This window comes from Eucalyptus grandis, chromosome 2 (genome assembly GCF_016545825.1).
Source record: "Eucalyptus grandis isolate ANBG69807.140 chromosome 2, ASM1654582v1, whole genome shotgun sequence".
NCBI classification, from domain to species: domain Eukaryota; kingdom Viridiplantae; phylum Streptophyta; class Magnoliopsida; order Myrtales; family Myrtaceae; genus Eucalyptus; species Eucalyptus grandis.
The window spans coordinates 31,833,326-31,846,620 of record NC_052613.1 but is presented as its reverse complement, the minus strand read 5'-3'; the positions used below and the strand labels follow the sequence as shown (position 1 = coordinate 31,846,620).

General features: G+C 43.7%; 2 protein-coding genes across 2 annotated transcripts; both read right to left on the bottom strand.

Moving 5' to 3' along the window:
* Window positions 1-776: 776 nt before the first annotated feature.
* Window positions 777-3,139, bottom strand: LOC104432359 (protein CROWDED NUCLEI 2). The gene has a single exon (XM_010044838.3). The coding sequence runs from the start codon at window positions 3,014-3,016 to the stop codon at window positions 1,103-1,105; it is 1,914 nt and encodes a 637-aa protein (XP_010043140.2). The 5' UTR covers window positions 3,017-3,139; the 3' UTR covers window positions 777-1,102.
* Window positions 3,140-5,416: 2,277 nt separating this feature from the next.
* LOC104432360 (autophagy-related protein 18h) lies at window positions 5,417-12,932 on the bottom strand. The gene is made up of 9 exons (XM_010044839.3): window positions 12,462-12,932; window positions 10,257-10,712; window positions 9,586-10,029; window positions 9,013-9,258; window positions 8,137-8,937; window positions 7,892-8,067; window positions 6,874-6,992; window positions 6,254-6,784; window positions 5,417-5,815 (listed from the first exon to the last, which is right to left on the bottom strand). The coding sequence occupies exons 1-9, from the start codon at window positions 12,633-12,635 to the stop codon at window positions 5,811-5,813; spliced, it is 2,952 nt and encodes a 983-aa protein (XP_010043141.2). The 5' UTR covers window positions 12,636-12,932; the 3' UTR covers window positions 5,417-5,810.
* Window positions 12,933-13,295: the final 363 nt, after the last annotated feature.

Genomic DNA, 13,295 nt, shown 5'->3' with positions numbered 1-13,295 from the left:
AAAACGTGTCCACTGATCAGCCTTACTTCCAGAAGAAAGACTTTTCCAATCTACAATGATGAAAGAAAGCAATAAAATATCCTCGAAGTGCAATTTATCCCAATTTACGAGCGACGAACAAAGCGAGCCCAAAACTGCACCAGTGCAACACATGGAAATGTGAGAATAACGGACCATCGTATGTATTCGGACGTCCGATCGGCTCCAACCATGGAACTCGTTCATATCCTAGCAAGAAATTGTCATTTCCTTTCGAAGAGAACCCACAAATCCGAACCCACATGTCTCTCTTTCTCCATTCTAACTCTCCTTCCCATCGCCGGTCGGCCACCGCCTTTCCGCCTAGGCCCCCGCTGTCCCCGACCGCTGCCAAACTTAAACTTGAGGCAGGCGATGGTCGTTGCCTTGGGTGACCTGCGAGCATTGTGACAGAGCTCGCATGGTCGCCGTGAGCTCTACCACAGACCTCGCTGGGCTCACGTGAGCCTTGTACTGAGCTTGTAGCTAGCAGCGTGGTAGCCGCGGCAATGGGTGGGAGAGAGTTTGCTTTGTATGATTGAGTGTGAAGGAGGGTGAGGAAGAGAGAGAGAGGAAAGAGATGGGCGCAGGGTTTCAAAGTACAATGTGTTTTTTTCAGTTTGGAGGAGATGCAAATTAGAAATTTTTAAGGCGATGGTAGATTTTTATACAAAAATATAAACTGTAGGATGCTTCTTGATCGCAAAGTTCATGGTTCCGGCTGTCAGTAAATCATCCATTTGATGTTTGAAGACATATTCATCTAATCATGGACAACCATTACCAACAGAATTGTGCAATAGCACTACAGAGATCAGCAGAGACAAAAAGTAAACGGCCATAGCATGAAAAATTGTAGAAACTACTACCATCATGGAATTTCAACTGGAGGATTCAGATTCAGACAACTCTGAGAATCTAAGTAAGCAATTCCAGAGTGTTTGAGTACATTATTGTACTGCATATCATGTTTAAAGGGACAGCAAAAACGGCCTCTCATCGTAACTTCATCGCGTTTGTCAGGCAAGCGAAAGTACTCACTAGCCCTAAAGACTGCTATGGCTAATGTAGAAACGACTGCTGATTATCGTCCCCTGGCAAAGTACGCGACTGATGCTGCAGCGAACAACGTGGTTGCCGAGGAAAGCAACGTCCAAAAGCCCTTCTGCTTATGTGCCTGGGCTGCAGAGTCTTGCAGCAACTCAATCTGCTGCTTTAGGTCTTCCACCAGGGACTCTTTGGTCAGGAAAGCACTCTTGATGGCTTCATATTCTCTCGCGAATGGTTGAAAATCTTCCTCGAGCTTCTGTTCTTCAATCGCCTCTTCTTTACCATAAGTCCCGTCCTTGACCTCATTCACAAGAGCTGCAGTTCTCTTCAAGATGGCCAAAGTTCTCTCCAACTTGATACTGGCAGATTCGATTTTTGCCTCCAAGTCCTCAATAGTTCGCTCTGCATCTAAGACCTTCTTCTCAAGCAATTCCTTCTCTTTCTCAGACAAGTCGAATTTGCTTTGAATATTCTTGTTCTTGGAGATCAATTCATCTCTCTCGGTCCTGATGTGACCCAACTCCTCCACGGTTTCGTCAACTCTGCTCTTCATTACAGAAACCACAGACCTCAAATTCGAGGCATTCTGTTTCTCCTCGTCCAGAGCCTTCTGGACATTGTTCCTCTCGAGAGTGACTCGATCACAAGCTTCTCTACAAGAGCCAAGTTCACACAGCAGACCCTTATTCTTGTCCTCTTGATCTCGAAGTGAAAATTCTAATCCAGTATTCTCCTTCTTCAGCTCACCAACCTCTCTAAGCAACCCAGCAATCTCATTCTGCTTACAATAGTTCGCCTCTTCGATCTCAATTTTCTTCCGAACTATCCCCTCCATAAGCCGGTCCTTCTCCTCCAATTCTTTCTCGGCCACCTTCAATAGTCTCTCCACCGAATTTATCTTTTCTTTCAGCTCCTCGATCTTCTCATCCTTTCCCCGCTTCTCCTCAATCAAAACATTAATCTGCCCTACCATCTCCTTTTCCTTTTCAACCCCCACATCGCATTTGTTCTCCAATTCGGAGACCCTTTCTCTCAGCTTTCCCTCCTCTCTTCTCAAACTCACCTCAACCTCATTCAACACAGCCATTTCCTTCTCCAATTCATCTATCTTCACTTGCCGCCCATCTTTCTCCATCTCCAAATCCTTATTGACCCTCCCAAGTTCCTCGACTCTACTCTTCAGCTCACCGGCCTCGACCCCGGCCTGCGCCAAACTATTCTCGGCGGAATCTCTCTCCATCATTGCCGCCTCGACGGCTCTCTCCCCTTCCTCTTTCTCCCTGACCAGCTTCTCATTCTGCAACTTCAGCCTCTCGAAACTCCCTTCCAGATTCCTCCTCACCTTCTCCACCTCACTCAGGCTCTCCTTCAGCAGGCCCGCCTTCTCCACCAAGCCCGCGCACTCCGCCTTCAGCGAATCCCTCTCGCCGCGCACGTCCCCCAGAACCGCCCTCTCCCTCTCGAGGCTACCCACGAGCTCGCTCACCCTCGCCCTCAGCCCCTCCACCTCCGCGTCCCTCCGCTGCACCAACCCCGCCACCCGAGCGCCGACCTCGGCCATCTGGGTCTCCAGGAAAGCGCAAACGACGGCCTTCTCGAGCGCCGCCCCGACGCCCTCCCGGCCCGCGCGGCCCAGCTCGGCTTCCAGGGCCGCCTTCTCGCCGCCGAACCTCGCCAGCTCGCTCTCCAGGGCCTTCTTGGCGCGCTCCAGGGACTCGACCTCGTGCCGCCGGTCGGAGGTCTCCCGGAGGAGAATGGCGTTGAGGGACTTGAGGCTCTGGAGCTTCTCCGACGAAGGGTTGTCGTCGTCATGGTCCATGGCCTTGGTGGGGTGGTGGGGTTGGTGGGGGTGGTGGTGGGTGTCCTCGCTAGGCGGAGAGTGGTCTTCTTCCTCGTGGGTGTCGTGCGGGTGGGGGTGGGGGTGGTGGTGCACCTTCTTCTTGGCCATTCTTGGCAAGTCGGGGCAGCTGGTGGTGGTGGTGGGTGGTGGAGGGCTAGGGTTTTGCTAGGGCGTCTATGGCGGAGAAATGAGGGTGGAGGCGTTCTTGAGATGATGGAGAGATGAGGAAGATGAGAGGAGAGGAGGAGTTTTTTAAATGGAAGAGAGAGAGAGAGAGAGAGGAGGGACTCTAGAGAGAGAGAGTTAGGTCTTGGAATTCAAATTTCTGGGGCCCACAGATTTGGGGGATTGATTCTAGGGTTTGCTTTTTGAGGAAATTTGACGGGGGTGTTGGAAAATGTGGGGGTGGGTTTGAATGCAGTTGGAATTGGAGATTCGCAATAAATGATTATACATGAATTTAGTTTAAAGCTAGTACCAGAAAAATGGAAAAATGTCCAAAGGAGAATGCACCCTATATCCGATATTATTCTAGATTGTGATTTGTTTTACATGGTATAAATATGAATATGATAAGGGATACATAGTGAGTAATAAAGAAATCTGAATATAACATGATTTAGTTACCTTAAATTCAAGTAGTGGCATGAATTAACATCATCCGGGTTTAATATCGATGTTAATTCATTAAGAGCTTGTGATTATATCGAGTCGAATGGATTATTAACTGTAATGTGGATTTTTAATTGTTCGACTATTGCATTCCAATCGTATATTATGAATAAAACACCTCTTTTGTGATGAATTTAAGCGGCTACAAAAATCTTACCTTTGAACCAAAACCAAACAAAAAGAAAAAGAAAGAAAGAGATCCTTGTGATTGTGATTTGCTTGCTAGTCACATAGAGTATTTCTCTTTCGTGTGATTGTAATACCTGGGAAAAAATTCCACCTTTCAACTAAAATAAAAATTAGAAAAAAATGAAAAAAAAAAAAAAAATCTCTTTGGAGAGCATCAAATGAATCTCTCAAATTGTTCGAGCGATTAGATGTTTAATTTTGAAAAAAGAAATTAATGAGTTGTGGAGCCACATACTCATCAAGAGCCATATCCAACCGACTTTCTCCAGAGTCTCCAACCATATACCCAATATCTTCCTCTGACAGATTCATGAGCACTTGTCCAACATGGTCTAGTGCCATTTTTACGTGGACACCATCCTGCGAAGACATTTCCCAAATCCTAAGAAATAGCCGTAGTTTTTCTTTTCTTTTTTTAATGAATTTTTGTCCACTGAATTAAGCGGCGAAAAGAAACAAAGAAGAAGGGGAGAGAAAGAAGGACAAAAAAGCGGAAAGAGATAGCGTGCGTAATTCATTGGCCCATCTTTCTCCGATCCACAGCTGATCGGGGAGGGGGGCCAATTTCGAACCACTAAAAATCAATTCACTCGGATATCTTCGTATCTCCTCGTTGACACAACCCATTGGCCCATGAAAAATCTACAATCCCATGACCAGACACTTGTCAACAAACGTTGTGCGCGTGCTATTATCAGATGAAAGGTGCTGGAGTATTCAGTGTAAATCCACAAAAAGGAATGGGAGGATCTGCATTTTGTGGCCATCCCCTCTATCCTCCCCCTATCTTGTGAGGTGAAATGCTTGATGTGGCCTGTTGTGGTGCTGGACTTCGTGCATTCTCATCGCCTGTAGTAACTATAAAACCTTGGGGAATCTGTTTCTCTCCCCTCCGGAAAAAAAAACATGCATTTCCTTCCATGAAGAAAATCAAATTGGATGATCTCAACGTAATTGAGGTTCCACTCGTTCGAAAGAAACATATTTTCTGAAAACTATTTTCCCACTTCCCGATGTTTAAATGTCCGAAAAATTTATCGATTTACGAAAAAACGTTTTTCATGGATCGAAGACAGCGAGCTTTGACCGAAGGGAAACAACCTCTCCTTTTAACCAGAAGAAAATTGCTTTCCCTAAATCACAAAATAAGTGAAAACTACCCGTTTTTCTTGGAAACAATTTCCCAGAGGAACATTTTCTTTTATCACCGAAGTTTCGATAAAACAAGCATACCCTTAATTACTGTCTAGAGTTTCATCCGTCTCTTTGAGAGAATACAGAATTTCATAACAAAAAAATAGAAGATCTCAGAGAATTGAATGCCATGCCATGCCATCCCATCCCATCCCCTGATCCCCCTTTCAAAAAATCAAACCTAACTCATAGAGTTTGGTATTAAATCTGAGTAAATCCTTAAAAGGCTCAAGAAAAAAGAAATAAGGAGAAGAACCCTCGAGGGGTGAAACTCCCCGATGTCACCTCACGTATGTTAAAATAAGAAACGCATCCGGTACCAAATTACCAAAATACTGCGAGAGGACAAAGCCTCAGCTTCCCGCTAGGTTAACCTGTGTTTCGCACGGTTGTCTCATAATCGACTTGTCAACCTAATTCATTGACATTACTAGACTTTGCACATTTAAAGCATGCCAACAAAAAATTCTAATCACATTTACCCTTCCCTTTTCCTTTTCCTCTTATTCCTTTCCTTCTTTTTCCTTTCTTTTCAAGAATGAATAATGTTACAAAAGCGTTCGAAACAACCGTTCACACCAATTGATTTTCTTTTTCTTTTCGGTCGATATCCTTCCCAACTTTACAGTATGTACATGATGACAATTAGAAGAATCAAATCTTGGGCTCATATTCAGCAACACCAATACCGTGTTGGATTTAAGTCACTTCGCTCTTCTCCCGTCAGTCATAGTAAATCGAACGATATGTAGTCTGTCCGCCCACGTATAAACCTTCCAATGAATAGTCCAATCGGTGCATCTGGATCTTACAGCTTATCATGAGGTTGGACACGAGATGGATGACGTCAACCTGCAACAATGACCGAGGGATTGCAACGGAATCAACAACACAAGTACAGCTTTGGTATATGGGGTCGCAATTCATGACGCGTTCATCTGCGTGGGCTGTGTATGCTAAAGCAAAAGCCCAAGCCAAACAGGATGCTTAACAGGAAAGCATAACTACCAAAGAGCAAGCGGCGGGCGGAAAATATTTGGCTATCGATATCTATCACTAACCACTTTAGAGTGGAACATATCGCTTCCTCTAAGATATCAAAATAACACTAACGCACAACAGCCTAGTAAAGAACTACCACAGATGCACAGGAAATAACCCATTGGAGAGAGAGAGAGAGAGCTGAAAGATAACACATTGAATTTAGCAGAAGCTGGCAGATTTTGTAAAATTCAATGGGAATTGTGTAATGAGTAACATCATATAGCACATAATAAGACAGTTTCCTACCTTCTTCAGAAAAGGCGAAAACTCCTCCGAGCAAGTCATCATTATCACCATCTTCTTCAGATTTCTCTCTTTCACAGGGATTGCTGTTACTATCGACATCAGCAGCTGCTTCAACTGAATCACAGCATTTATTTACAGCTGATGCTTGGTAGTATCCCTCTTGGAAATACGGCTCGAATTCCAAAGAACCATGTGTCAGTCCCTCATCCATAATATTCATGCTGGAATCAGAACGGTTGGAACTCGTGTTGGAAACTTCACTAGCCCCACCACTATCTGATGGCTTAAAACCATCTGCAGTGCTTCTTTGAGCAGGAAGCGAGCCACTTGGCAAAGATGACACAATGTTAGGGTATTTACAATCTGCAGGGGGTGAACCCAACATATAATGCTCAGAAGAAACCAAAACACTATCTTTATTAAGGGAACTTTGCTTCAGCAAAGCTGGGGCTAGACCACAATGTCCGTTCATTAGGCCATGATTCTTAAGTTCCTTTGATACAGTGGCTGGATAAGGGTGCTGTGAACATCCTGATAAATAGGATAACAGAGATAAGTTCAATGCATCGGGAAATCACTCAAACACATTTGAAAAATATAATTCCAGACATCTCTCTCACCAGCATCTGAGTTTTCCACTGAGCTATCCAACTTAGGGTAGGATATAACTCCATTCTCGGAGGATTTCTCCTTGTCCATGTTAAAATAGGGAGGAGAAAATGTGCCCACATTGAAGCCCCTAAATGAAAGCAACTGTGCTATCAGCATAGTAATAGAAAGTTGGCAGCAGGTACTAATGACTTCTACATACAGCTGAAACATATTATGTCCAACTATGCATCCCCAGAAACTCTAAGGACCCATATGAAGCATGCCATGAAGGTCTCATCTCTAGTTTGGATAACAAGAGACAACAGACCATATGTTCGAATGGCCTCTTTCTGCAATGCCAGTAACAGTTCCAGCATGGCATCATTCCAGGAATCACTTTCATGCCCTAAAGACAATATTTAAAAATGCAGGACCTTACCTTTACACAAACAGTTTTGAATATGCAAAGCCCCATTATGAATTTCTTTCCTACTATCTTGGCTTTCCACTGAAATTCCTTTCAAAGTGAAAAGCAGCAACTAAATTACTTGAAGGACTAAGCAGCAACTAAAATTTTCAAATGACCACCAAGGCTTAAAAACCTATCTTCCAAAAGGACAGAGATGAATATCATCTAATAGAACATAATAATTCCATCCATGCAAATGGTAACTTATCATGCTTGAAATGAGTAAAAAGAAAAGTTAGTAAATTCTAAAAGCAAGAGGATTAAGCAGCAACTAAATTCTAAGTGTATTGCAGACGCCTTGTTTTCAGTGTACAGGACCAACCATTAAATAAGAGATAATGTAAAACAACTGTTTAAAATCCAAACAAAGGGCAGCAAAATATAATAAAGGTGCTGACCCTGAAAAATCAACCAAAGAAATAAGAGCATGGGTATGACTTGGCTTCAGAATTCATGAAAAAATATAATCTACCAGAGCCATTATTAACTAGTGGAGATGCTACCGTGAAGTGGGACCGGCTGACAACGATTGTGTTGATAGTTAACAAAATTACAGCACAACATTGACTGGCCCTTACCTTTCACTCCAGGCGGAATTATAACGCTGAAAATGATCAAAAACAGGCAATAAATCCTTTCGCCGTATTTCAATCTCGTGAACAGGAACCTTTTCTATTTCTAATTCACCAGCAAAATCATCTTGAATGAGGATTCGCTCTTCAGCTCCCTCATGACCGATAGCATGGAAATGTATCTGCAAATAATGGGTACATGAGTATGGCCAATGACATCAAAAATGCAAACTTTACCTTATCACAGATACCTTAGATTGTTGCCATATCGGAATCCTTCCAAAGCTCATTTGTACCTCAGCATTGGCTATATACAAGTGAGAATGTTCATACGATTTTTCTGATTCCTTGTCCCCAGCATTAGTGTCCTCAGAATCAGACATATCCATTACCATCTCAGAAGCTTGTCCGTCAGAAGCAATCCCGGAAACGCATTCTTCTCTTTCCGGCCAATCTGATCTTCGGCAGACATCCCACCACTGAAGGGTTTCAACTTTGACCCGCAAATCTTCATCTTGAACCTGTAATGGAGAACTTGGCGGAATTCGAGAAATAGCCTCGGTTGATTCCCCTCCCACTGGTGGAAGCAGCTCGTACTGAACTAGATGTCCTGAAGGAGAGTAAACCAACAAGTGTTCCAGAGCTTGAACCTTTGACTGGGAGGCCTCCAGATTCCGCGCTGTAGAACTGTAAAATACAGTAGCTACTGCACCAGAAGGGACAGAAACCTTTCCAGTCGCAGGTGATGCAGCATTACTGACGGTGTGCAGCCACCCAGAGTTGCTATTCTTTATTCTGCTAACTACATAAAGGGTAATGGGAGGTGGCGTGGGAGTTGGAGTAGAAGACTGATGATTAATCATGAATGATGGAGTAGACCACCACGGTTGAGATAAGGCTGGTGAAAGGGTGGGTTGGCCAACATGAGAATTTTGCATCTGTAGAACAGTCTCACCACCAAAAGGGGATAGAAGAAAAATATGAGAAGTTCCCTTGGAAGAGACAATAGCTATCCACTGACTGTAATGGCTAAAACAAATGTCCTGTATAACCTGTAGCAAGAAAAAAAAAACATGAAAAACTGAGAAATATGTTTATCTTCAAGCATTATTGCCGGGAGAACTCACAGCTGAAGTCATGCCACGATGCAGCTTGTAAAGATGCACATGTGAAGAGCTCCATTCATAAGTTTGAGTGCCTGATCCAGCTTTGGAGCGGCATGGCATAATGCGGAAGATATTGATATGAGTCCCATGAATTGAAGCTGTCACCAGCATTGTCCCACTTGGATCAAAAGACAAAGCAGAAATAGGACTAGAATGAGCTCTGAATTGTGATACGATAGCTTTGGAAACAACATCCTTGACAATCACCTGCAATCAGCAGTCAAACGTTACAAATATTCAAACCACCAAAAAGCTATTAGAGCAGTAGCTAAAAGAATAACCTTCTCATAAAAGTTTTCCCCAACAAAACTTAAAAGTATTCTGTTGCTAGCCTTACCATGAAGCTGCTGATACACCATGAAACTTACCTCCTCAATGGAAAATAAAAATCTCATCCAACAACTCAAAAGTCTAAAGCACAATATGTGGGTTAATAAACAGTGTTTCCATGTAATACACCTACGATGCAATAAATGGATTATGTTTAGAGAAGGAAGATCACTAGCTTCTTAAATCATATTTCAAAAGACTAACCATTCCAGCAACATCTGTTTCACTTGGATGAGATTGAGCTCGGACAGCTTTCCAGCTTGAATTCGAAGGTACAGGAGAACTTGATCCATCAGGGACGAGCTCTTGATAGTACCTAGACAAGGTCTTGTAGCCCATGTCACTGAGGTTGATCAGGCCAGCAGCCAACTGCTTGCTGGATTCCATGGCATACCGTGCCATCAAACTTCCACTGCTGGGTGAAGTAGATGGGCTAACACCTGGAGAAGGAGTAAGACTTTTTGGACTAAGGCGGCCTGTGTTTGATGTCACGGGGCTATTAGAAGCATAAGCTAGCCACCGTGAACCAACATCCATGGGGCCATAACCAACATTGACTCCCATACTTCCTTGTCCTCCCAGCTGAGGCACTGGATGTGTAAGGACACTAAATTTGTTCTCAAGAGTGAGTGCATCAAAGCAGTATATCTGTCATCAAAATATGCAAAATCATTAGCAAGTTAAGCTTGTCTTATAGGAGGCGCAGGAATACATAACTATGCCTATGGGAAGATCTTTTCCTTTCAATTTCTTATTGCCCCATCCAAAAGCACTCCAAGTAAGAAAGTTGCATATAAAAAACAATGCAAATATCACCAATTCTCTTAAGAAAGGATGTCATTAACTACATGACGCATGTGACCGCCAATGCTTACTTGTGCAGCAAGACCCACGGCAACAACTCGAGAACTGCATCTGACCATATACACAGTTGACCGGAATCTGAGAACATGAACATAACTGTGAGACCTGAGAGAGTAAAATCGAACTGCAGTGGGAGCCAGAATTAGGTTCCCACTTTGATCCTCTGTATGGCCATTGTGAAAACCTTCCCTCCCATTTTGCATCACAACCGAGCTCTTTGATTCATCACATGCCACCACCAAAAGTAGAGGGTGTGATGCCCTGAATCCTTCACAGCCCTCAGATTTTGCAGGGAGGGGTTGCATCTGTAAAAATGTAACCGGATCATCTCGCCTTGAAACAATTTCTCTGACATTAGAGGCATCTTCAACATCAAGGACTTGAAACCCATCCGAATAGCCAAGCAATAGAACGTGCTTGAAGCAAGATGAGCCAAGTTCTATTTTGTCAAAGCCAGCCCAAAGCACCTGGTTGGCAGAATGAGAAATTTAGACCATGTCTGTACGGAGCCACAATGATAAGTAATCAACCTAAAACAAAAGAAGTACATCCTATCCTACCTGTGATCAGGTAAACGGAAGGACAAAATATTGCAAACACATACATCAGTGCAGTTCACAGATTCATTATTTAGAGAGTACATGCATTTGACTATCAGTCAGAAGCTATGAAAGCGATCATATCCTGTTCAATGCACAGAAAGAGAGAATTATAAAAAAAATCACTAAGTAATGAAAACAATGAATTCTTACATGAATGCAATCCAACTGTAACATATTTTTTCGTAAGGTCTAGCCCAATCAAACACCCTGGTCTCCATGGTTATTCTGAGCCAAATTTACTATTGTATCTACCGATAGGCTCTAGACTCAGAGGTTTCTTCGTATGAAAACGAGCTTCATAAATCATAAATCCCAAAAGGAAGACAACATCTTTACGATGTTTGCGACTTTTCCTTTTTTCTCCCATGTGATATGAGAATCCAAAGCATCAAACATATTCCTAGAACTTTCATATCATTAAATTAGCCATAAATCCCAAAAGGAAGGCAAAATCTTCACAATGCTTGCGATTTTTCCTTTTTCTCCCACGTGATATGAGAATCCAAAGCATCAAACATATTCCTAGAATTTTCAAATCATTAAATTAGCCATAGAGGGAGTTTTCCACTCTAGACACCATCAGAAATAGCAAGTTGATAAAAGAACGTTAATCAAAATATATTAAAGCAATTATGAAGTAAACAAAAGGAGAGCCGTTTATTGAAACTTCTATCTTTTCTTTGTGAAAATAAACATCATCTTTGTTTAGTACATATAAGAACCTCTCTCTCTCTCTCTCTCTCTCTCTCATGCGCGCACGCGCACACAGAGCTGAATGCAACCGACCATGCAAAAATCTCATTTTCCTCCTCATTTACTTTCTAGAAATAGATAGAGCCTCGGATGGAAATCATTCGGCAAAAATGACAAATCTTAGCCGTGATTGGGCTAACAAAATACCACCACACCCAGTTCAAAACACAACTTTGTTACAGAATGAGTATCACAAAGAAGACCCCCTTTTAATGGACTTCACCCAAGACTCCCTCGATAACCACTAACCAGAAAGGTGCAATACTGGAGACCAAAATACATCTACTGCAGATTCCCGCATGCCCACAAGATGGACCTGAACTTCCTCACACACTTAAAGCCTCGAGAACAGATTGAAAGACAATCGAGCTTCATCGCAACACGGTAGAACGATCTCCCAGGATGTTCCCAAGTCAAATGATCAAAGTTTCAAACGACAATACGAAACACGATGGGAATCACTAATCATTGGCTCCCATGAAATCATCTACATTTTCCTCTTACCGAGAAACCAAACCCCAAAAGCTACACAGTTGCAACTCGAGACCTAACCTAATCGACAGCCAAAACTTCCAAAATTCAGAACCGACCGACTGTCGCCGAACAAGCAACGAGACCTCTAATTAAGCCTCAGCACAGAATTATCCAACTCTCGAAAGTCGCGTGGCATCAGCCCGAGCGCCGAATCAGTTCAAGATCGATTCAATCGCGAAATTCACAAGCAAACAACGGGAACCGATTACCATCACAAACCTAAAAACGACGAAACGATGCTCGAAAAAGATATCCCCCTAAACTAATCGCGAACCACCGACTACACATCCCTTCGCTATACACAGTGTGTACAAACCGGAGAGGAACCTGATCTTTGCGGTCGTGAGCCTCGCCGGAGATCGAAGCGGCGGCCGACCGGACGCCGGACGACGCGGTCTTGATGCACGAGGAAATGAATTTCAAAGAATTAGGCAAGAATCCATTAGTGTTGCTCTTGTGGTTGGCGAAACTACCGTTGGCCTTGGTGCCGTAGCTCTTCATAATCAGACCGACGGGGCCTCGGTGGTCGTCGTCGTCGTCGCCGGTGACCGGGGAGCTGCCGGGAGCGCGATCGCCCAGGGCATAAAGCGCCGGGGGCCCGTCCGATCGCCGGAGGATCGAATCGGAGCGGGCGGCGGGGGCGGGGGCGGGGGCGGCGGGGCGCGGCGGTCGGCGGTGGCGTGTCGGCCTTGTCGCGGTGGTTGTGGTTGGTGCTTTGACCTTTAACCGAGACGGTTCCTTTTCTGGTCTGGCTTCGTTTCTCTCTCTATAAGAACGTCTTCCCCGTCCTTTCTCTCTCCTCTCTCCTCTCTCTCTCTCTCTCTCCTCGTCTGCTTGGTGTTAATTGCAGTACAAGCAAGTCCTGTAGAAACTTTTTTTTTTTTTGCAGAAATGCCCCTGGAGTTTTCTCCCTATTCTCACTCAATTGCCATTCCCATTTTTGAGTAGTTTTTGGTGAATGATCTCTAGAATTAGATGCTCTATTCTTGCTTCAATGTTTTGGGAAGTTTGAGTTTGTTCAGATTGCCGAGCCGAAATTGTAATGAAAACTGAGTCCATCGATGGGATCCATAGGTGAAATGAATAGTTTCGAAATGATTGACCGTCATTTTTTTTAGTAGTCGACATGTTTCCACAGCGCACGTGCATGTGAGGAGGATC